The 22625-nt window shown below is 41.3% G+C and overlaps 1 protein-coding gene across 4 annotated transcripts in view; it reads left to right on the top strand.

Moving 5' to 3' along the window:
• Nucleotides 1-22106, top strand: part of YAP1 (Yes1 associated transcriptional regulator) — a 148073-nt gene extending 125967 nt beyond the window's left edge. For all 4 annotated transcript variants that reach the window (XM_065406206.1, XM_065406198.1, XM_065406188.1 and 1 more), the window contains 3 exons: nucleotides 3960-4090; nucleotides 21029-21141; nucleotides 21871-22106. In XM_065406206.1, coding sequence (XP_065262278.1) covers nucleotides 3960-4090; nucleotides 21029-21141; nucleotides 21871-22106 — 480 coding nt within the window. The remainder of the gene's footprint in view (nucleotides 1-3959; nucleotides 4091-21028; nucleotides 21142-21870) is intronic.
• The last annotated feature ends 519 nt before the right edge of the window (nucleotides 22107-22625 follow it).

Below are 22625 nucleotides of genomic sequence, written 5' to 3'. Positions count from 1 at the left end.
GACTGAAAGACAGAGGGAAATTAATGGGTGACCCATTGCAGATTACTAAATGTTATGCATTAACGAGTAAGGTTCTGATCTTGAAAACAGAGGCACTAGCATGAAACCCCTGATTGTGCCTTCCAACAGGATCTAATGCAGGATTGGATCCTGGAATTTTTCACTAATATTATTAAACTTTGTTTATATCCTGAAACAAAGGGGTTGATTCCCCTAATGCAGTTTAGTCTTAACTAATTTCTGGTGTTCTTATTATAGCTGGAGTATAGTCCTTGGTGCATATTAATGATTCATGGACCCCATCTAGTCAGGTTGTCAATGAGGATTGAACCCACATTGTGTATCTGAAAACATGAGCCTTTATTGCTTGAGATAAGACATGTCTGTGTGTTTGCTGAGAGGCAATAGCAGACTCTTAAACCTCGATATGTGGTGTAACTACTAGAGTGGGACTTGGGTGCTATTCTCAAAACCAAAGAGGAGATGTTTGCATCTTCTTATACCCAATAGCACAGTGGTTAAGGTAGTCATCTGGCATGTGAGAGATCTAGGTTTGAATCCAGGTCTCTCTCCCAGGTGAGCATCCTAACCACCAGGGTGTTGGTTATTCTAGGGTGGGGGTGCCTCTGTCTCTTATTGAAGCTGTTCCACTCTGTATAAATAATTATTCAATTGGGCCAGCGAGAGCAGAGCGAGAGTGACTCTAGACCGTTGATTATGGCATTCACCGGGATGGGGGAATACGCCTGGGTTCAAGTCCCTGTTCCAATGAATATTTAATTAGTTATACAAAGTGGAATAGCTTCAATGTGAGAGAGGCACCCCCGCTCCCCCCAATAGCCTGGTGGTAAGGGTACTCACCTGAGGAGGGGATTTGCTCCAGAGTAGGGATTCAAATTCAGGTCTTCCACATTCCAAGAGAGTGTCCTAATTGCTGGACTGTTGGGTATAAGGGAGTAATGTAACCATCACTTCCTCCTAGATTTGGGGAATCTAATCCTGTGTGTCCATATTTCCTTTGCTTTCATTAAAACAAAAATGCCCAAAATCAAAACCGTTTTTTCTGAAAATTTTAATTTGCTGAAAATTCTGAAAAATTTTGCTTAGGTCTGACTGAAAATAGTTTGGAACTGTCAACAAACCAAGAAATGAATTATTAAAACTGCTCTACTCATGTAAAAAGTATGATGAAACTAAAAGGAAAAGGCTCTTTTAAAAGAGTCAGTTTTCTAAGCTCCATTTTGAACAAGTTATACACTTTGTGACTATCCAGTGAAGCTGTTAAAAACTTGTGTAACTGTAAAATAAACAAACTTGAAAAAGACCAGCTGGATAAGTTACAGAATGCTGACCTCATTTTTTTTTAAAGTAACTTTATCTAAGGAGTTGACAGACCATTTTGGTCTTGTAAATAATATCCAAAATTAGAATTTTATATTAACATTGTGAGTTTTAAGCCTTTATTTTCCCAAAGGTAGTTAGAAAAGTTTGACATACTTACAAAAATAGGAAGAGATCAAGCCATAGTAATCCCAAACAGAATTTTGTCAGACTTGTATTTTTGCATCTAGAAGGTCAGATAGTTCAAAATAAAGAGCCGTTTTTTAAACATGAATATAAATAATATATAAATGAATAATATATTTTCTCATCAGCCTGTAAGTAATTAACATCTTGTTCTAACACTGGTAAATCTTAGCGGATTTCAGGAAATGTGGAGTAAGGGTCTAATATTCCTCTTTCCTCAATGGGAAGTGCTGGTGTGTAGACACAGGAACTCTTTGACACAGTAACTTCAGTGCAGTCAGTTTATAGCCACACTTCATTAAATGTGATACAGTGCTCAAACTTTTGGAAATGAGGTGTAGTTGAATCAAGGGGAAAATCCTTACTGACTAGATACAAGCTTCAGTTACTCTGTAGATGGTACCTCTGGATAGGCAAAACAGAGGTCCTTGTATCCATCTTTTCCTGTATTAATGCATCTTTTTCTGATAAAATGCTTTGTTGGTTTCTTCAGTCAGAAGTTCCTGCAGCTGAATACTTCTCAGATATTGATGTTGCAGTTACAACCACTCTTTTTTTTTTTTTTTTTTGACCAAATGGCAAAGGAGGCTTAGTCCCCACCACTGTTAGACTTCTCAAGAAAAAACAAGAAGTTCCTTTTTTTAAAACCAATAATGCTGTGTGACTGTTTTTTGTTTTGTTTTTTGTTTTCTTTACTCCCTTCAATTTTATATTGATTCTTCAGCCAATGTAGAGATGAAATCTGGTCTTCTTTCCTGTCACTTTAGCACCATTCGCTTTTGAGAAGGACATCTGAGACTAGTTTTCTTGTTTGTTTGGATTTTTTTAATATTAAATCAGTTGGTGATGCTGACTGTGTGTCTGTGACCAGGGATTTTTAGTAAAATATTATTTTAGTTCATTGTTATATATGGAGCACTGTTTAGCACGGTACCACAGAAACTGCTGCTACTTAGATCTCCGACATGGAGGCTATTCCGGAGATCCACCAGCCTCCATTCCAGTTCAGAGTGAACATACGTGTCTACACCGCAAGTTTGCTTGTAATAATGTCAAATGAGGGGTGACAGAAAATTGTAGACTAGTAAATTCAATCAAATGTACTTGGTAGATACGTGAAAAGGGGCAATTGCCAAAACCCCATGTGAGACCACAGTTAAACAAAGCATACATGGGTATATGGCTGCACTCTCTGTAGTTAGGAAAGTGCAAAACCCCTTACCAGAGCCCTGGCAAAGAGGCAATTAAATAAGACAGAGGAGTATCTAGCCACACCCTGCACAGCTGGAATCCTTATGTAAATGCAGTTACTTAATATGAACATGAAAATTATTTTTAAAAGGTAGCCAAGGCAATCCTATTACAATAGACCAGGGATTCTCAAACTTCATTGTACCGCAACCCCGTTCTGACAACAAAAATTACTACACGGCCCCAAGAGGGGGGACTGAAGCCTGAACTTGCCCAAGCCCTGCTTCTCCAGGCGGGAGGAGGAGGGGCAAAGCCTGAACCCCACCACCCTGGGCATGGGGGGACAAAGCCCAAGGGCTTCATTCCTGGGCAGGGGGCCTGTAACCTGAGCCCCGCTGCCCAGGGCTGAAGCCAAAGCCTGAGCCCCGGGTGGAGGGGCACAGGCTTCGGCTTTGGGCCCCAGCCAGTCTAATGCCAGCCCTGGCGACCCTATTAAAATGGGGTCGTGACCCACACTGCCAGACTGATTCCCCTTCTTCCTCTCCACCCCCACCCCCCACAAGTGATACCTCATGCAAAGTCTGGCCCAAGAGACCCAGAAAGGAAAAAGTCTACATGTTCTAAAGATTTATTAATCTTATTAACCTACCTCCTCTTAACTCCACAACTGATCCCCCTCCTTTCCCTTACGGAATCAAAGGCTTTCTCATTTGATCACACCCTGTCCCTCATTATAGCTTCAATCGTCCAATAAAGAAACAGTTCAATGTGACTTAAAGTGACCAATCACACAGCAATAAATAGTGAATAACAAAAGCACTCAACAAACAGTTTACAAGCAAATTTAGGCCAAAATTTATTAATTTGAAGTAATTATTTCAACAATTATGAGAAATCAGTCTGTTCATAAACAATTCCCAAACAAGAAAAAGAGTAAAATTCTTTGATTACATTGTTTGCAACCACCTCTATTGGTAATTGGAATTTAGTTTGCATGTGGGTGGTGTCAAACAACAATTTATTTACTTATATTAATAGTTACAGTTAAGTCATTGTAATAATTGGAGAAATAGCCTGAGCTTGAATTCTCTTTAATTTATTGAGCAGAATGGGGATTCTTCCTTTGACTTTAGACATTTAGTAACTATGGAGATGTGTATTCACTGTACACTGAAATGCTGATGATGTGCCTGAAACATCGCATTGAATTTACTAATGTGCTCATTTCTTGTTTTTTTCAGGAGTTAGCTCTCCGTAGCCAACTTCCCACTATGGAACAAGATGGTGGCTCTCAAAATCCAGTATCGTCTCCCGGAATGGCTCAGGACCTGAGAACAATGACTACAAATAGTTCCGATCCCTTTCTTAACAGGTTTGTAGGAGTAGTTACTGAAAAAAAATTAAGATTCTGTTTAGTATGTGTAATCGTTTATTTTGAACATCTGTCTGTGCCAAAAACCACAGCTGTAATTGAATCTTTCCTTAAATGGCAAGTGAAGTAAAAGTTAAGGTTTAAAAGCTATCTCCTGTGGGAGGAAGTAAACTGTTCAGACTTGTAGGAAGGATTTTTATTCAAAGTCATAACATGTTTCCCTATGCATAGTCTGTTGACTAACAGTCACCTTAAAATTACTGACTCAGAAGAGCTTGTGAATAGCTTGCTATGAGATCAAATGAACTGTGAGGCACATTTACGACTACACTTGGAGGTTAATTTTAAGGTGTTTTCACATAGGGTATTTAGCCTGGCAATATTTTCACTGCAGTAGGATTAGTGCCAGAAAAAGTGGTGGGATTTATTTTAAATACCGTATTGTTTAAAGTTCATTTGTTTGTTCAAGGAGTTGGCATTTTGGATTGTGCTTAGGCAAAGTATCAATGAAGAAAGGAGAAATCTGTGTCCAGCAGATTTAAGGAAAATAAGGAGGAATTTTTTTGAGTATATTATGAACAAAAAGTATCCTGATAATGGCACTGATCCATTACTAGATTGAAATGGTAGAATAATACTGCACCAAAGGCAGAAGTGTTCAATAAATATTGCTGTTCTATATTTGAGGAAAAAACAGATGATGTAGTGCTATCATATGATAACACTCTTTCCATTCCAGTAGTATCTCATGAGGATGTTAAACAGCAGCTACTGAAGTTAGACATTTTTAAATCAGTAGGTCCAGATAACTTGGATCCACAAATTTAGTTCCAGAAGACTGGAAGAAAGCTAATGTGCTAATATTAAAAAAGGAGTAAAGGGGATGACCTAGTAGTTATAGGCCTGTCAGTCTGACATCAATCCTGGGCAAAATAATGGAGCAACTGATATGGGACTAGATTACTAGAGGATTAAAGGAGGGTAATTGTATTCATGCCAATCAGCGTGGGTTTACGGAAAATGGATCCTGTCAGACTAACTTGATAGTGATATTACAAGTTTGTTGATAAGGTAGTAGTGTTCATGTAATATACTTAAACTTTTGTAAGGCGTTTGACTTGGTAACACATGACATTTTGATTTAAAAAAAAAAACTAGCACAATACAAAATTAAGGTGGCATACATTAAATGGATTAACAGCTGGTCTCAAAATGTAAAAGAGAATCGTTATCAAGTGGATTTGTTTCCAGTGGCGGTCCTTCAAGGATCAAGCTTGGCACTACGTTATTTATTATTCTTATCAATGACCTGAAAGAAAACACAAAATCCTCACTGATAAAGTTTGCAAATAATACAAAAATTGGGGGAGTGGTAAATAGTGAAGAGGTCAGATCACTAATACAGAACGTTTTGTATCGTTTGATAAACTGGGCACAAGCAAACAGTATGTACTTTAATACGGCTAAATATATGTCTAAGAACAAAGACCATAGGCCATAGTTACAGGATAGGGGACTGTCTCCTGAGAAGGAGTGACTGAAAGGGATTTGTGGGTCATGATGGATAATCAGCTGAACATGAGCTCCCAATATAACACTGTTGTGAAAAGGACTAATGCGACCCTTGCATGCATACACAGGAAAGTCGTGAGTAGGAGTACAGTGGTTATTTTACCTCTGTATTTGGCACTGGTGCAACCATTGCAGGAAGAGTGTGTCCAGTTCTGGGGTTCACAATTCAAGAAAGATGTTGAAAAATTAGAGAGGGTTCAGAGAAGAGCCACAAGATTGATTAAAAGATTAGAAAACCTCTTTTAGTGATTGAGCTCCTGGAATCTATCAATTTAGTTTAACAAAGAGAAGATTGAAGGGATGACTTGATTAGAGACTATAGGTACCTACATGAGGAACAAATATTTGATAATGGCTCTTCAGTCTAGGAGGGAAAGGTATAACACAGTCTAATGGCTGGAAGTTGGAGTTAGACAAACTCAGACTGGAAATAAGGCATACATTTTTGACTGTGAGGGTAATTAACCATTAGAACAATTTACCAAGGGTTGTGGTGGATTCTGCATCACTGACAATTTTTAAATCAAGCTTGGATGTTTTTCTAATAGATATGCTCTAAGAATTATTTTGGCGAAGTTCTATGGCCTGTGTTATTCAGGAATAGGGTGACCAGACAGCAAGTGTGAAAAATCAGGACAGGGGGTGGGGGGTAATAGGAGCCTATATAAGAAAAAGACCCAAAAATCGGGACTGTCCCTATAAAATCGGGACATCTGGTCACCCTATTCAGGAAGTCAGACTAGATGATCACAGTGGTCCCTTCTGGCCTTGGAATCTATGAAACATTGCTATTTGCGTAACTTCTGCACACAGTCTCAGATGTTACGAACCGTTTTCACTTGGCTTGTCACAAATTTAATGTTTTAGGTAGATTATGTAAATGCTTACTAGTTGCTGCTAGTGTTTGGGAGAAAATACTGCAGCCTGAGACTAGTCCTACAAGATATTTGCTTAAATCAAAATGAGAAAGAAGTTGATTGACTCTGACCAGCAAATAACCCATTTTGTTAGGGAATTCCAAAGCCTGTATTATTCTCAGAAGCATCAAGCATCTAGACTTTTGCCACTTGAGATTTAGAAACAAGAAAGACCAAAAGGAAAAGGTTAGGTTGGTGCAGTAACTACATTTTGTAAAGTTTTATCATAGCATGGTTTCTATCAACTTTCTAAACTAACAAACCAGTTCATCACCTGATGAACAAAATTTATGAGAAAATGACTTCTTAATGTAATAACTTTATTTACACATGAGCTTATCAATGTTTTTTTTAAATCCCTTTTAAAATTAAACATTGGTCTCCTTTGTAAAAATAGGTATTCCAAACATACTCTGTGTTTCCATGCAGCAAAATAACATGCTCATCCCTATTTTTTAACCTGACATTATTTCATATGAGAGGGGTTCACGTTCATTAGGAACTGGGGAAACTTCTGGGATGGGAGGAGCCTATACAGGAGAGATGGGCTCCACCTAAATCAAAGTGGAACCAGACTGCTGGCACTAAACATTAAAAAGGTTGTAGAGCAGTTTTTAAACTAGGAGATGGGGGAAAGCCGACTGCTGCAGAGGAGCGTGTGGATCGGACACAGACTTCTCTTAGGGGAGAGTCTGATGATAGAGAATCTCCAGGTTATAGTCAGGAGCAGAGGACTGAAAAGTATAATGTAAGGGCCGGATCAGATGATAAACAGCCACATAAAAAAGAATCTGGCACATCAGAAAAAGGCAGGCTAATAAACAGGGACACGTTTTTAAAGTGCTTGTACACAAATGCCAGAAGTCTAAATAATAAGATGGGTGAACTAGAGTGCCTTGTGATAAAGGAAGATATAGATATAATAGGCATCACAGAAACCTGGTGGACTGAGAGCAATCAATGGGACACAATCATTCCGGGGTACAAAATATATCGGAAGGACAGAACAGGCCGTGCAGGGGGAGGAGTGGCACTATATGTTAAAGAAAGTGTAGATTCAAATGAAGTAAAAATCTTAAGCGAATCCACAGGTTCCATAGAGTCTCTATGGATAGAAATTTCATGCTCTAGTAAAAATATAACATTAGGGATCTATTATCGACCACCTGACCAGGACAGTAATAGTGATGATGAAATGCTAAGGGAAATTAGAGAGGCTATCAAAATTAAGAACCCAATAATAGTGGGGGATTTCAATTATCCCCATATTGACTGGGAACATTTCACTTCAGGACGAAATGCAGAGATAAAATTTCTCGATACTTTAAATGACTGCTTCATGGAGCAGCTGGTACGGGAACCCACAAGGGGAGAGGCGACTCTAGATTTAATCCTGAGTGGAGCGCAGGAGCTGGTCCAAGAGGTAACTATAGCGGGACCGCTTGGAAATAGTGACCATAATACAATAGCATTCAACATCCCTGTGGTGGGAAGAACACCTCAACTGCCCAACACTGGCCTTTAATTTCAAAAGGGGGAACTATACAAAAATGAGGGGGTTAGTTAGACAAAAGTTAAAAGGTTCAGTGACTAAAGTGAAATCCCTGCAAGTTGCGTGGGCCCTTTTTAAAGACACCATAATAGAGGCTCAACTTCAATGTATACCCCAAATTAAGAAAAACAGTAAAAGAACTAAAAAAGAGCCACCGTGGCTTAACAACCATGTAAAAGAAGCAGTGAGAGATAAAAAGACTTCCTTTAAAAAGTGGAAGTCAGATCCTAGTGAGGCAAATAGAAAGGAGCACAAACACTGCCAACTTAAGTGCAAGAGTGTAATAAGAAAAGCCAAAGAGGAGTTTGAAGAACGGCTAGCCAAAAACTCCAAAGGTAATAACAAAATGTTTTTTAAGTACATCAGAAGCAGGAAGCCTGCTAAACAACCAGTGGGGCCCCTTGACGATGAAAATACAAAAGGAGCGCTTAAAGATGATAAAGTCATTGCGGAGAAACTAAATGGATTCTTTGCTTCAGTCTTCACGGCTGAGGATGTTAGGGAGATTCCCAAACCTGAGCTGGCTTTTGTAGGTGACAAATCTGAGGAACTGTCACAGATTGAAGTATCACTAGAGGAGGTTTTGGAATTAATTGATAAACTCAACATTAACAAGTCACCGGGACCAGATGGCATTCACCCAAGAGTTCTGAAAGAACTCAAATGTGAAGTTGCGGAACTATTAATTAAGGTTTGTAACCTGTCCTTTAAATCGGCTTCGGTACCCAATGACTGGAAGTTAGCTAATGTAACGCCAATATTTAAAAAAGGCTCTAGGGGTGATCCCGGCAATTACAGACCGGTAAGTCTAACGTCGGTACCGGGCAAATTAGTTGAAACAATAGTAAAGAACAAAATTGTCAGACACATAGAAAAACATAAACTCTTGAGCAATAGTCAACATGGTTTCTGTAAAGGGAAATCGTGTCTTACTAATCTATTAGAGTTCTTTGAAGGGGTCAACAAACATGTGGACAAGGGGGATCCGGTGGACATAGTGTACTTAGATTTCCAGAAAGCCTTTGACAAGGTCCCTCACCAAAGGCTCTTACGTAAATTAAGCTGTCATGGGATAAAAGGGAAGGTCCTTTCATGGATTGAGAACTGGTTAAAGGACAGGGAACAAAGGGTAGAAATTAATGGTAAATTCTCAGAATGGAGAGGGGTAACTAGTGGTGTTCCCCAAGGGTCAGTCCTAGGACCTATCCTATTCAATTTATTCATAAATGATCTGGAGAAAGGGGTAAACAGTGAGGTGGCAAAGTTTGCAGATGATACTAAACTACTCAAGATAGTTAAGACCAAAGCAGATTGTGAAGAACTTCAAAAAGATCTCACAAAACTAAGTGATTGGGCAACAAAATGGCAAATGAAATTTAATGTGGATAAATGTAAAGTAATGCACATTGGAAAAAATAACCCCAACTATACATACAACATGATGGGGGCTAATTTAGCTACAACGAGTCAGGAAAAAAAGATCTTGGCGTCATCGTGGATAGTTCTCTAAAGATGTCCACGCAGTGTGCAGAGGCGGTCAAAAAAGCAAACAGGATGTTAGGAATCATTAAAAAGGGGATAGAGAATAAGACTGAGAATATATTATTGCCCTTATATAAATCCATGGTTCGCCCACATCTCGAATACTGTGTACAGATGTGGTCTCCTCACCTCAAAAAAGATATTCTAGCACTAGAAAAGGTTCAGAAAAGAGCAACTAAAATGATTAAGGGTTTAGAGAGGGTCCCATATGAGGAAAGATTAAAGAGGCTAGGACTCTTCAGTTTGGAAAAGAGAAGACTAAGGGGGGACATGATAGAGGTATATAAAATCATGAGTGATGTTGAGAAAGTGGATAAGGAAAAGTTATTTACTTATTCCCATAATACAAGAACTAGGGGTCACCAAATGAAATTAATAGGCAGCAGGTTTAAAACAAATAAAAGGAAGTTCTTCTTCACGCAGCGCACAGTCAACTTGTGGAACTCCTTACCTGAGGAGGTTGTGAAGGCTAGGACTATAACAATGTTTAAAAGGGGACTGGATAAATTCATGGTGGCTAAGTCCATAAATGGCTATTAGCCAGGATGGGTAAGAATGGTGTCCCTAGCCTCTGTTCGTCAGAGGATGGAGATGGATGGCAGGAGAGAGATCACTTGATCATTGCCTGTTAGGTTCACTCCCTCTGGGGCACCTGGCATTGGCCACTGTCGGTAGACAGATACTGGGCTAGATGGACCTTTGGTCTGACCCAGTACGGCCTTTCTTATGTTCTTATGTTCATATCATATAGAAAAACAAAAACCTTAGGTTTAATACTGAAAGGACTTCTAACTTCTTATTGTTCTTCAAGAGCTTGCTCATGTCCATTCCATGCTAGGTGTGTGCCCACCACATGCACAGTTGTCGGAGATTTTTCCCTTAGTGCTATCCGTAGGAACGGCTCTGGTGCTCCCTGGAGCCATGTGCATATGTGCCAGTATAAGGGGTGCCACCAGCTCCACACCCTCTCAGTTCCTTCTTACTGCCCATGATGGTTGCTTGGAACGATCCCTCTTCCTCTTGCAATGCTTCTTTCCCAGTGGCTTGGACTTTGTAGCATATTGTTTTTGTAGTTAGTGTAGTGTATATAGTGTGAATAGTGGTCCCTGTCGTCGAGGACTTTCGTCCCAGGGGCTTCAGCAAGCCCATGGCAGTGAGTGACCCGCACTCTAGCTGTCTAAAGTGCCTCAGGGAAACTTGCGTTAAGGAGAAGCCAGATCTGCAGGGGCTTCAGACCGTGCACTCAAAAAGATAGACATTCATCTGAAGGTTGTACTCATGGAGGCAGCCCTCAGACCAGCCTCGGAGCTGAGCCGCTGCGAATTGGCACTGAGCCCTTTGGCTTCCATGCGAAGCGCTGCCCCAACACTGTGCTCTTCCCTGCACCATTCTCCATTCCCAGTGCCGAGGAAGAAGCACAAGAAACAGCTCGCCAAGAGAGGGTGCTTTCCGGTGCCGAAGAGGAAAAAGCAGAGTGACTAGCATGGCCGGGACCCACCCCAACTCCCAGGAGCAGTCATGGGACTTTGCGGCTGCAGGCCTCTTTGACTCTGGAGGCTTTTCAGGCGGAAAAGGATCTGATGTCCCTCCCCATCCTGCCCACCCACTAAAGGCCCCTGCCAGTCAGGGCTACTGGGGACAGAAAGTATCAAGGAGCCATCATAGCACCGCCCAGAGGAAAACCCTCCATGGTTCCATTGTAACAGTCTCCGCCCAGTCACTGGCTCCCCAGCACCGCCTATAGGCAGAAGCGGCTACGGCAACCCCATAGTCTCCGAGGGAAAAATCCTCTTCAGAGTCCAAAGAGGAATCCTTCACCCCACTGAAGAAGTACCAGTACCCGACCTACGCACTGGACTTCAGTACTGGCTCCCCCAGCTGGCGATTGGCCACTGGCAAATGCAGTCACAGTCTTAAAACCTGTAGGGATTTCACCAAGTGCTGGTGCCCTCTTCCCACCATTCATACTCAGTGGGGTCCAAGAGGCGAGCCACTGTTTCATCCCACCCAACACCGGACCCTGACTCCAGTACCGAGGTCTCAGAAGTGGGCCCAATGGAAGTGGTACAGGTGGAGGAAAAAGAAGCAGCCCCTCCTCCAATGCATGCCTCTTCCTCAGTATCCACGGATGAGGTGGTCACAGGCCTTAGTAACCCATTCCCTCCAGATGACTTCAGGGTCCATCTGGAGCAAGTCGCCACAAATGGGGGCTGGAAGCTGAGAAGCTGAAGGCGTCTGTGCACAGCTTATTCTGGCTGCAGTGGCTCCCTCAAGAGTGACCCTGCCTGTTATTGAGGCAGTGTTGGGACCTGTCAGGGCACTACGGCAGACCCCTTCATCTCTGCCCCCTACCTCAAAAATGGCGGAGAAGAAATACTATGTACAGGCCAGTGGTCGAGTACCTGTATTTGTGTCTTCCCCCCCTTCCCCGGGTCCCTGGTGGTGTGGGCTGCAGACGAGCAGGACAGACAAGGTTAGTCAAGCGCTACCCCAAAAATAAAGAGGCTAAGAGACTGGTCCTGTTCAGACACAAGGTTTATTCAACGGGCAGTCTCCAGCTACGTATCTCTAACCAGCAGGCTCGGCTAGGGATGTACAATTTTAATCTGTGGGACTCGATGGCCAAGTTTAAGAACTTCCTGCCACAGGAAGTCAAGGCAGGAGTTCGTGGCCATCCTGGTGGAAGACAAGAAGATGGCCAGGACCTCCCTCCAGGCAGCTCTGGAGGTGGCCGACTCAGCAACCAGAACGATGGTGTCAGCGGTTGCCATGAGGCGCTGTTCGTGGCTCTAGTCTTCAGGCCTCTCTCACAGGGTTTAGCAGTCCGTCCAGGACCTCCCCTTCGAGGGTACCTCTCCGTTCTCTGAACAGACAGGCTCCAAGCTTCATGGCCTCAAAGACTTGAGGGCCACACTTCGCTCCCTGGGCTTTGACATGCCCCCAGCCTCCAGGAAGCATTTAAGGCCCCAGCAGCCTCCCAGATTTCCAGTGCCTTCCAGTCAGGAGCCCTACAAAAGAAAGGGAAAGGGCTATAAACGTCGTCAGTCCCTACTTTCTGTCTCAGCCTCCCAGTAAAGCTCTCATAGATATCCCAGCGGGGTCAGGCAGGTCTTTTGAAGGTGCACCTGAGGATGGCATACCAGTCTTGACTATGGATCCATCCCACTTTTGGTTTTGGATCGCGTGCGAGCTTTACTCACAGACTGTTATGTGAGACTTTAGCTTCAGTGAAGAATTCAGGAGCACTCTTAAACTACACTGAATTGACCAAATAGGGGGTATGTACCATCAACCAAGATAGACTACACTGTGGCTGCAAACTCTTCAAAGTGCTTTCCTCCTTCTACCAACACAATATCTGTCTTGCTTTCTCCATGAGCTGGTTGTATCCAAGCCCTAGATTATTTTGATAGTAGTGGTATGATCATATGTTCTGAAAAATAAGTAGAGTTATGTACTTTCTGCATATTGCTGGCAGTTGAGTCCTGAGCTCACACTCTAAAGTACTCAAATTACTGTATTTTGAGGACTTTAAATGGTACATAGGTCTTGTGCTGACCCTCTGCACAAAGCCAATTTCACTCAAAGTCCTCACATTTTTAGATATATATGTATATTAAGATGCATAAGTGACAATACGTTTATCAGTGAAAGATCACACTATAACTCATTTAGAGTGTAAGCATAATGGAGCCTCTCACTTTGTCTGAAAAGCACTATTCACACCTAAATAATACTTTCTTCTTTCATATGACAACTTGCAAATCAACATTAAAGGTTGACATGCAAGTTTGTCATCCAGTCTGACTTCTGGTGAAATGGAACGAATAGAGGCTGTCCCTCTACAGAAGGATTTTAGAGGGTAGCAGTTCACTACATGTTCTGTGGTTTGGATGTCCTTTCCACATGCACATATCATGCTGTCCTTCATTTTCTGTTTGTACACTAAGTAATTCCAAAGCCCATGTGAGGTTCTGAGGCCATTTGCTGTGATCTATATCTTACATAGCATGCTGAAGCCAGGTGGTTGGTCTGTGGGATCCGTAATCAGGTCTTGATTCTTGACCCCCACTGTTTTGGTGAGGGTGTCTTAGTTTTGAGAACTTTGGACACCAGTCAGAAAGGGGTTCCTGGACATAAGGCAATATCCTGGGAGAGGACGGGGGCGGTGCTTGGAGATCTTCATAGATGGGCAAGTCTATGTTTGTTGTTGTGCAGTTGAATTCTCTCATTACTGCTGCTTCGGAGAGACAGTGGTAAGATATGCGCACGGATGGGAAGCCAGACTATCGATTGTTGACTCCAGCACTCCTGTGACAATTCTCAGAGCAATGTCCAATTGCATGTTGACAGGTTTCATATTTGCGCCACCTGTCCATACTGACATTCAGTATATGCAGCTCCTGAGAAGAGAAGGGCCAAGCTGGCTGACTGCAAGGTGTAAGCATCTTGATACCCATCTGGTCCCAGTTAGCTTGTGGATTATATTATAGTTTTTATATTGGCATCCAACTTTTACAGATGTTGGCAGTATGTGAGGGTGCAATCCAGAACCATTTCAAAATATTTTGGGAAATTCTCGTGCTGGAGTTGTTGTAGAAGATGACATTCCGGTGCTTCTTTGCGTGTTGGTTACTCAAGTGGAACACAGCATTTTTGAAGGTGTGGTTGGAGCCACCATAACCAATAGTACACTTTCAGTTTTTTCAAATATCCAATTCCCAACGGGGTCCAAACCCCAAATAAATCTGTTTTACTCTGTATAAAGCTTATACGGTGTAAACTCGTTCGCCCTCTATAACACTGATAGATATGGACAGCTCTTTGCTCCCCCAGGTATTAATTACTTGCTCTGGGTTAATTAATAAGCAAAAAGTGATTTTATTAAATATAAAAAGTAGGATTTAAGTGGTTCCAAATAATGACAGACAGAACAAAGTAAATTACCAAGCAAAATAAAACAAAAACACGCAAGTCTAAGCCTAATACAGTAGGAAACTAAATGCAGGTAAATCTCACCCTCAGAAATGTTCCAATAAGGTTCTTTCACAGACTAGACTCCTTCCTAGTCTGGGTCCAGCAATCACTCACGCCCCTGTAGTTACTGTCCTTTGTTCCAGTTTCTTTCAGGTATCTCTTTGGGGTGGAGAGGCTGTCTTTTGAGCCAGCTGAAGACAAAATGGAGGGGTTTCCAGGGCCTTTTATATTCTCTCTCTTGTGGGCGGAAACCCCTTTGTTCTCCTGTGCAAGATCACAGCAACAAGATGGAGTTTGTAGCCACCTGGGCAAGTCACATATCTATGAATGATTCAGCTTTTTGCAGGCCAACACCATTGTTTACATGTTAGCTTGAATGTTTCCAGGAAAGCTCAGATGTGGATTGGCGTCTCCCGAAGTCCATTGTCAGTTAAGTGTTTCTTGATTGGCCACTTACTGAGACTAGTCCTTTCTCAAGAAGCTGATCAAATGCTTCACTGAGGCTACTTAGAATCAAATAAATACATAGCCAATATTCATAACTTCAAATACAAAAATGATACACACATACAGACAGCATAATCATAACCAGCAAACTACAACCTTTCCATAGACACCCCACTTGGCCTCCTCTGTATAAGAACTGGTGCAACCATAGGACCCTGGTTGCAACAATGATCTATATGGTCACCGTTTATGTCAATAACGTCACAGACAGACCCCAGAGGGTGGGTTGTTTATTATTATTATTATTGTTCAGAAATTAATATTCACACCCATCACCAAGCAACTGGAACCTTAAAATTTGAACCAACATGTGGGTCTCAGAATACCTGGGGTATACTGCCATAGGGTGGCTATGAGGTAACAAAGTAGTTAAATGTAAGAGAGTTTTTGGTAAATCCATGAGAGGGTGGTGGTGTTGCCAGGTGTGAGTAGCAGAGAATGTTGCTGATTGCAGACTGGAGCTGACCACTTACAAGTCATTGGTAGAATTCCTGGCAAAGCAGGGAAGAGGCTCCTGCTCCTTTCTCCTGGTACCTTTTCTCCATGGTGTCTGCAGTTGCCAGCTCTTGGTGCAGGCTTCTTGCCCAACGTTTCTTCCTACCTTGGTCATAAAGAATGTGGCAGTGGAGGGATGTTGCAGTGAATCTCCAGCATCAGTGGCCTCCTGAACACCTAGATAAATAAACCACTTCAGTCACCAGGGCAGAATCTGTTTTCAGGGCACAGAGATTAATATGTAAGGAGTTGAGTGTTAAGGACTGCTTATTTTCTTCAAGCTAATTTTTGGTGGGGGTCATTCTTTCAACCAAATCATTTGTCTTCTACATATGCTTGCATCAACCTTCCCTCATGGTTCTGCCATTTTTGTCGGACACACTTAGTCCTTCTGATATCCCAGCTGTCTTTTAAAGCCAGCTAGTTCTCCTCTGATGGGACCAAGCATGCCCCTCCTCTTCAGCTAGAAAGCCCACTTCATTCCCCTAGCTGTTTCTTCTTCCATCTCTTGGGCCAGAGATCTCTCCCTATGGTGGACCCTCAGCTATTTTCCATGGATTAAGAAATCTGTCCGCACTAGCTGTAGTTGCTAAGTAGGTCATGGCTTCCTCTCCTGGTATGAAAAGGTTGCTTTGAAGACATAAAGTATCAGGGGGTAGCCATGTTAGTCTGTATCCACAAAAACAACAAGGAGTCCGGTGGCACCTTAAAGACTAACAGATTTATTTGGGCATAAGCTTTCGTGGGTAAAAAAACCTCACTTCTTCAGATGTGTTCTTCTTGTTGTTTTTGAAGGCATAGTTATTGTAGCCAGTGCAGAGAAACTTTCAGTATTTTGTGATTCATTCTTCGGTGGTCGTATCTTCACATATTCAGAATCCATTATTTGACTGTAGAGAAATAGTTCTTGGTTTCAAATGCTTGTTATATATTTATATGTGAAATCCCTTGGCAACTTTACTTGCTGCTTTTTGATAATGGTAATTCAGTTTGTGGATTTATAAATGTAGTAAAGTAAATAATATTGGTGCATACACACTAAATTAAAAAATAATGCATGTGATGGATTCTCTTTGAAATGGCTATAAGCTAGGAAAGTCAAAGTTTTAAGCTGCCCTTAATTCACACTTCCTTAAGAAGAAAAAATAGCCAATAAGTAGAGTCTGCTGTAAAGAACCACAGCCATGCTGGGCCCAGCTCCAAAAACATATTTTATCAAAGCCCCATTGAGCTGTTGAACTTTTTTTTTTTCTTTTTTTCTGGGGGGTGGGGAGGAGAGGATTGTAGCTGTTGCAGATTTTCAGAGTATTTCTGGGTTAAATATTCTTTTTTTATAACTATTCTTATCATATCTATCTCGAGGAGAGTGCACCGGTAACATGTGGCTCGGAATACCTGGTTTGAGTCTTTAATTTCTTAAATCTAAGTCCTGTTCTGAATTGAGCATTTTACACTCAGGATTGTTTTCAGTAAAAACATAAATCAGTTTTATACTAGTATGTTGGCAAGGGAGATCAGGCTGGTCTCTGTACAAGACATAAAAGATCCTGCCCCAAAGAGCTTGCAGTCTACATAGACTGAAATACAGAACACCCTGGGGGAGACTCAGAGAAAGACACCAACTTAGAGCAGTTTTTAAAAATAAGCAATGGGTTGTCAGCATTTCACTGAACACAGTTTTAATGGCAGTGGTTAGCATTTGTGGGCTTTGTGGTGTTTTAATCTTTTAAGATGGAGCACACAAAGATGCATCTTTAAGTTAATAGGTGTTTTCCACCTTTTAATTTCTATTATTGTATACATAAAATATCAGCAGTCCTATAACATTTTAATTGTTTGATTCTATATTGGTGATGATGGTAATATTAATTAGCCCCAATGTTGTGCTTTGTTCCGTATGAACATCTAGAAAGACAGTCTCTTCTCCAGAGAGGCACCCAGTCTAATTCAGGTAAGACAGTTTAGACACACACAATACCATTGGGTGATATGGCCATCTAGATTGTGACAATCTCAAGAGATTTCTGTGAAAAAGGCAGAGGAAGTATGCTTTCAGGAGTGATATGAAGGGAGAGGAGAGGGTGGCAGTTCCAAGCATGAGCGCAGCAGCCAAGAAAACTTCATTGCTCGAGTGATTTAGTTCATTTTAGGTTCAGTGCTAGTTCTAGCATTTCACTCCACAAATAGAAATGGTATTTTTTCACAGACATTTTAAAAAGCTTATTTATTACTTTGAACAGTTGACTTCTGCCGGCTTAAGGGAAAAAAACATTTAATATACTGCATGGTTAATCAAATATGCTGTTTTAAAATCTAGATGAAAAGCTTTTTGTTAAGCAATAATCCTATAAAAACGTTGAGTTTTCTTGATAGTATGGCAAAAATGTCTTCAATAAATCTATCTGGTATTTCTTGTTGACAGTACTTTACTTACATCCTGGGTTTAACAGATGTCAGCTATCCAATGTCTGCTTGTCTATAGGTGACAAAAACTACTGCCATACATGTGTCATGGGTGCATTACCAGAAGGATTAGTGTGTGTCTGAATGTTAATTCAAGTTGTGCACAAAAGCTACATTAGGGTTCAAGTATTTATTGAAACTGGAAAAAATCAGTATTAAGGCAGCTAACTGATTTCTGGTTTTTATGCTGCCACAATCTGAAGAAATATGGGTTTGAAAATTGTATAGTTAATTCTAGCTGTTGGAAGGTTATTTTTTCAAACTCCAGTCCTACAGTCATACTCATCAGTAGTCCGGTTGAGTTCAGAGGTATTATTCACGTGCATAAGTGGTTGCAGGATCAGAGTGACACTGTAAGCTTTATGGCTTTTTATGATTGTACAGAGCCTAGAAAATAATAGTTGCCACTGGAAACAAATCATAAATATTCAGAATGAAGTTAGTGGTTTGAAAAACTTCTGCATTCTTCCTACATGTTTTCTCACCAAAAATACAGGTAAACAGGAAATCTAACTATGTACAAAGTAATACTTGGTCAAATGCACAAAGTAAACAAACTGAACAATTAGTCTTTCTCTAATGATTGTCCATTATAGTAACCTTAGTATTTGTTTACACTAGTATTTTTCTAAAAACTTCCCACCATACTGCTATTCTCCCGGGTGCCCCCTGGTAGAAGCAACAATAGGAGAGCTAGTATCAATGGGCCCCTAGTAACACCAGGTTTGTTAACCTCCATGCCAAGACCTGTTCTCAACATATTAAAGTGGTTTAAATACCAGTGGCTGATCTACATTAGTACTCCCACTATTGCTATGAAAAGTGAAGCTGAATTGGTGGTAGCACAGTCTTCTCCTTAGGGTATGTGCAACGTGCTTCAGGTGGCACGTGACCAGGATTCATCATCGAGTTTGATATGCTAATTGGATCATTAGCTTGCACAGGCTGGGTACTAATCGGGCGGGCGACGTGAATGCTGATTCATGCCCGCAGTAGTGGATAATAATTAGAAAATTGCATGTGCAGAGACAACCTTGGCTTTCATTTGTAATATTGGGCTACAAAAAAAAAAAAAAAAAATCAGAGGTTGTTTTTTGTTTTTTCAAATTGTTAGTGTCCTTTTATTTAGTTAATATTTGTGCAATGCTATGAAAATGTGCTACACAAGGGATAAATATTGTGATTGTTACGTCTTGTCTACACAGAAACTTGTACCAGTTTTAATTAGAGGGATGTTTTGTAAACTGATTTAGTTTAAACAAGTACAAAGCTCTGTGTAGACACACAGGCTCGTATCCACAAAGGGACTTACGTGTTGTGATGCAGAGAGTCACAGCGCTTAACTTGTAGACACCCAGAAAATCACAGGAACAACCCTGCAATCCATGTCACCTGAGTTAGGCAGCTAGGCTCCCAATACAGTGCATGGGAGGGATAGGTGCCTAAGAATGCAATCCGCAAAAGCCAGCATGCTAGGTGGGAAGCCACCTAAGCTAGCCAGTGCAAGATCCTAAGGAGACTCAGCCCCTGCCTCTCTCACGAAGTCTGGGCTGCTGCAGAGAGGCACCTATGTGCTAGTGATCAACAACCAGGCACCCGTATCCTTAGGCTTAGGTGCCTAAGTTATTCCTTGTGAGAATGAATTAAGTGCCTGCCTCATGCCACACAGCATACCTGGAGGAGGACGTGGTGCCAGCCTCATAACTTTTAGCCCACTGGTTACAGCATTCAGTTGGTACGTTGGAAACCTGGGTTCAATTCCCCCCCCTCTGAGCTATGGGATAGTCTGACGTGGGGCCCTTAATCTTTCCTGTTGGACGTGTTCCACTGTGGATGAATATTTGGGCTTGGTCTACACTACAGAGTTAGATCAACATAAGGCAGCTTACGTTGACCTAATTATGTCAGTGTACACACTACAGCCTTGCTCCTGCCCATGTAAGTGCCCTGCTACACCGACATAATAACTCCGCCTCCATGAGGGGCTAATAATGAGAGGTAATTACCGCGGTGGCTGTAAATTGACCTAACATAGGTCGGTTTGTAGTGTAGACATGCCCTTGGTTGTTGGGCCAGAGAGAGAGAATGACTGTAGCTTGGTGCTCCAGTTAATCTTTGGATAAACAATTAAAGTAGAACAACTTCCTTAGGAGAGATTGAGGGAGACCCACATAACAATTACCCATAGGTTAGTGGTTAGAGCACTCTCTTGAGAGGTGGGAGACCACCCTTCAAATCCTTTCTCCCCCTCAGGCAGAGGTGGGAATTGAACGTGGCTCTCCTATAGCCCAGATGAGCACCACCACTTCTTCCTCCTTCACCACCTCCAATGGGACCCAGTCTGTTAGGCAGTCTCTGAGCACATCTACCAGATCAAACGATACAGGCAAGACAGTAGAACGCCTATTTTGCCATGAGTTGTGGATTGCTATGGGGCTTAGTCAGGAGATAGGCACCTGGATGCCTAGCATGAAGCAGCTATGCACATGCCCAGAAGCGGAAACTTAGATGCCTATGTAACTTTGACTGCAAAAACTTTAGATGCCCACGTGGTTAGGCAGCAGCCAAACAGGAGTTTTGTGGATCACACTGGAACCTAAAATTTGGACTTAGGTGCCTAAGTCTGGGATGGTTAGGCACCCAAGTATCTTTTATGAGTCTGGACCTTGCTACTTTTAAAGAGCAGCTTAATTAGTCCTTACAAACTATAGCTAAACTGAAATAACTCACTTTTAAGCAGAAAAAGGAATGTCTGCAAAGATTTTTAAAATTAATGTCGTTAAACTGTTGCAGCTGTAGACAAGCTGTTAGCTTTTAATTCTGATTCAGTATGGCAGCATGGTACACTTTCACCAAAGCCATCGAGCTGATCCAAAAATGTGCACAACTTTCTCTTTTTTTCTTCTAATGTAGTGGGACATATCACTCCAGAGATGAGAGCACAGACAGTGGCCTCAGCATGAGCAGTTATAGTGTACCCAGAACCCCTGATGACTTCCTGAACAGCGTTGATGAAATGGATACAGGTTTGTTTTTCTTTATACCCGTAATGCAGGGGTTCTCTTTTCCCCCCAATATATTTGTCTGTCTTGCTTGCTCAGTCATTAGTGCACAAGAAGAAACATATAGTTCAGGGAAGCTGGGAGATTCTTGGCAGCATTATCTTGTGGACATGCACCAGATCAGAAATATTACAACATTCTTTTCCATAACTTTTGCTCTTACGAGGATTTAAAAGGTGTGCAGTTTGTCACAAACTTGTTTGTAAGAAATTAGTCAAAGATTCTGTCTAAGGGGAAACTCTCTTAAATTGTACTGGTATCCTATGGTTATGTGTGTATTGTGTGTGCATTAGCTTTTTGAGTAATGTTGTTGTTGCTTGTCCTAGGCTGAGGACAAAAACTCATATTTGAGTATTACTGTGCTCAATTATGTAATATACTTTCAGTTATTACAAGATGCAATTGATTTTCTTGAATGTAGTATAAGAATACTGTACATGTACAGCAAATACTGTAAAGATCAATGTATGGTAACATTGGGGAACTGGGAAGGTAAACACCAGAGGAATTTTCTATGTACATTGAGAATTAAATACTGTTTGATTTATGTGAGTAATCAGATTGCCATTAATGGGATCAATTGCACGAGTAAGGCAACCAGGATTTAAGCCCTTAATTAGTTATCTTAATCAAGATTATTGGTTTGATACTTTCAGAATGTTTTAATGTCTATTTGTTTTGTTTTATAACTAGGTGATATCAGCCAAAGTAACATACCTTCCCATCAGAACCGTTTCCCAGATTACCTTGAAGCCATTCCAGGGACAAACGTGGACCTTGGGACACTGGAAGGAGATGGGATGAATATAGAAGGAGAGGAACTGATGCCAAGTCTGCAGGAGGCTTTGAGTTCTGACATCCTTAATGACATGGAATCTGTGTTGGCAGCCACCAAACTAGATAAAGAGAGTTTTCTTACTTGGTTATAGAGGCCTCAGGGAGACTGCATTGTAAATCTGTGAAGGATCTAAGGAGATAAGACATCTGTGCCTGAAGTTCAAAACAAGCCAGTGTGGCATACTTTTGGTTTGTGGTCAGAAAAAATAAATGAACAAATATTCAACAAGATTCTTTCATCCAACATTTTGCTATTCCTTGTCCATCGCTGCTGTTATAGATTGCTGACCTCTCTCACAGTTGACTCTGAAGAATAGACATCTTTGTGATCTTTTTCTATTGCTGTTTCAACTACTGTTCAATTGGGAGCAGGGGGATGATGAGCCTGTTTGGATGACAAATGCCATTCCTTTTGTACTAATATGCGCTTGCATATCATTTTATCTAAGGACTCAGATTTGTGAGTTAACATCTGCATGTCACCACTTGTAGTTTGCTCAGCTAGTTGTTTCCTCTGCTGCCTGTGGCAAGTGGTAAAACCCAACTTACCGGTCTGAAAAGCCGAAAAAAGATGTATCTGGTCAAAAGAAGTCAATACTGATTTACAGATA

Source organism: Emys orbicularis, chromosome 1 (genome assembly GCF_028017835.1).
Source record: "Emys orbicularis isolate rEmyOrb1 chromosome 1, rEmyOrb1.hap1, whole genome shotgun sequence".
NCBI classification, from domain to species: domain Eukaryota; kingdom Metazoa; phylum Chordata; order Testudines; family Emydidae; genus Emys; species Emys orbicularis.
The sequence above is the reverse complement of the archived record's forward strand: the minus strand, read 5'-3'. Positions and strand labels throughout refer to the sequence as shown.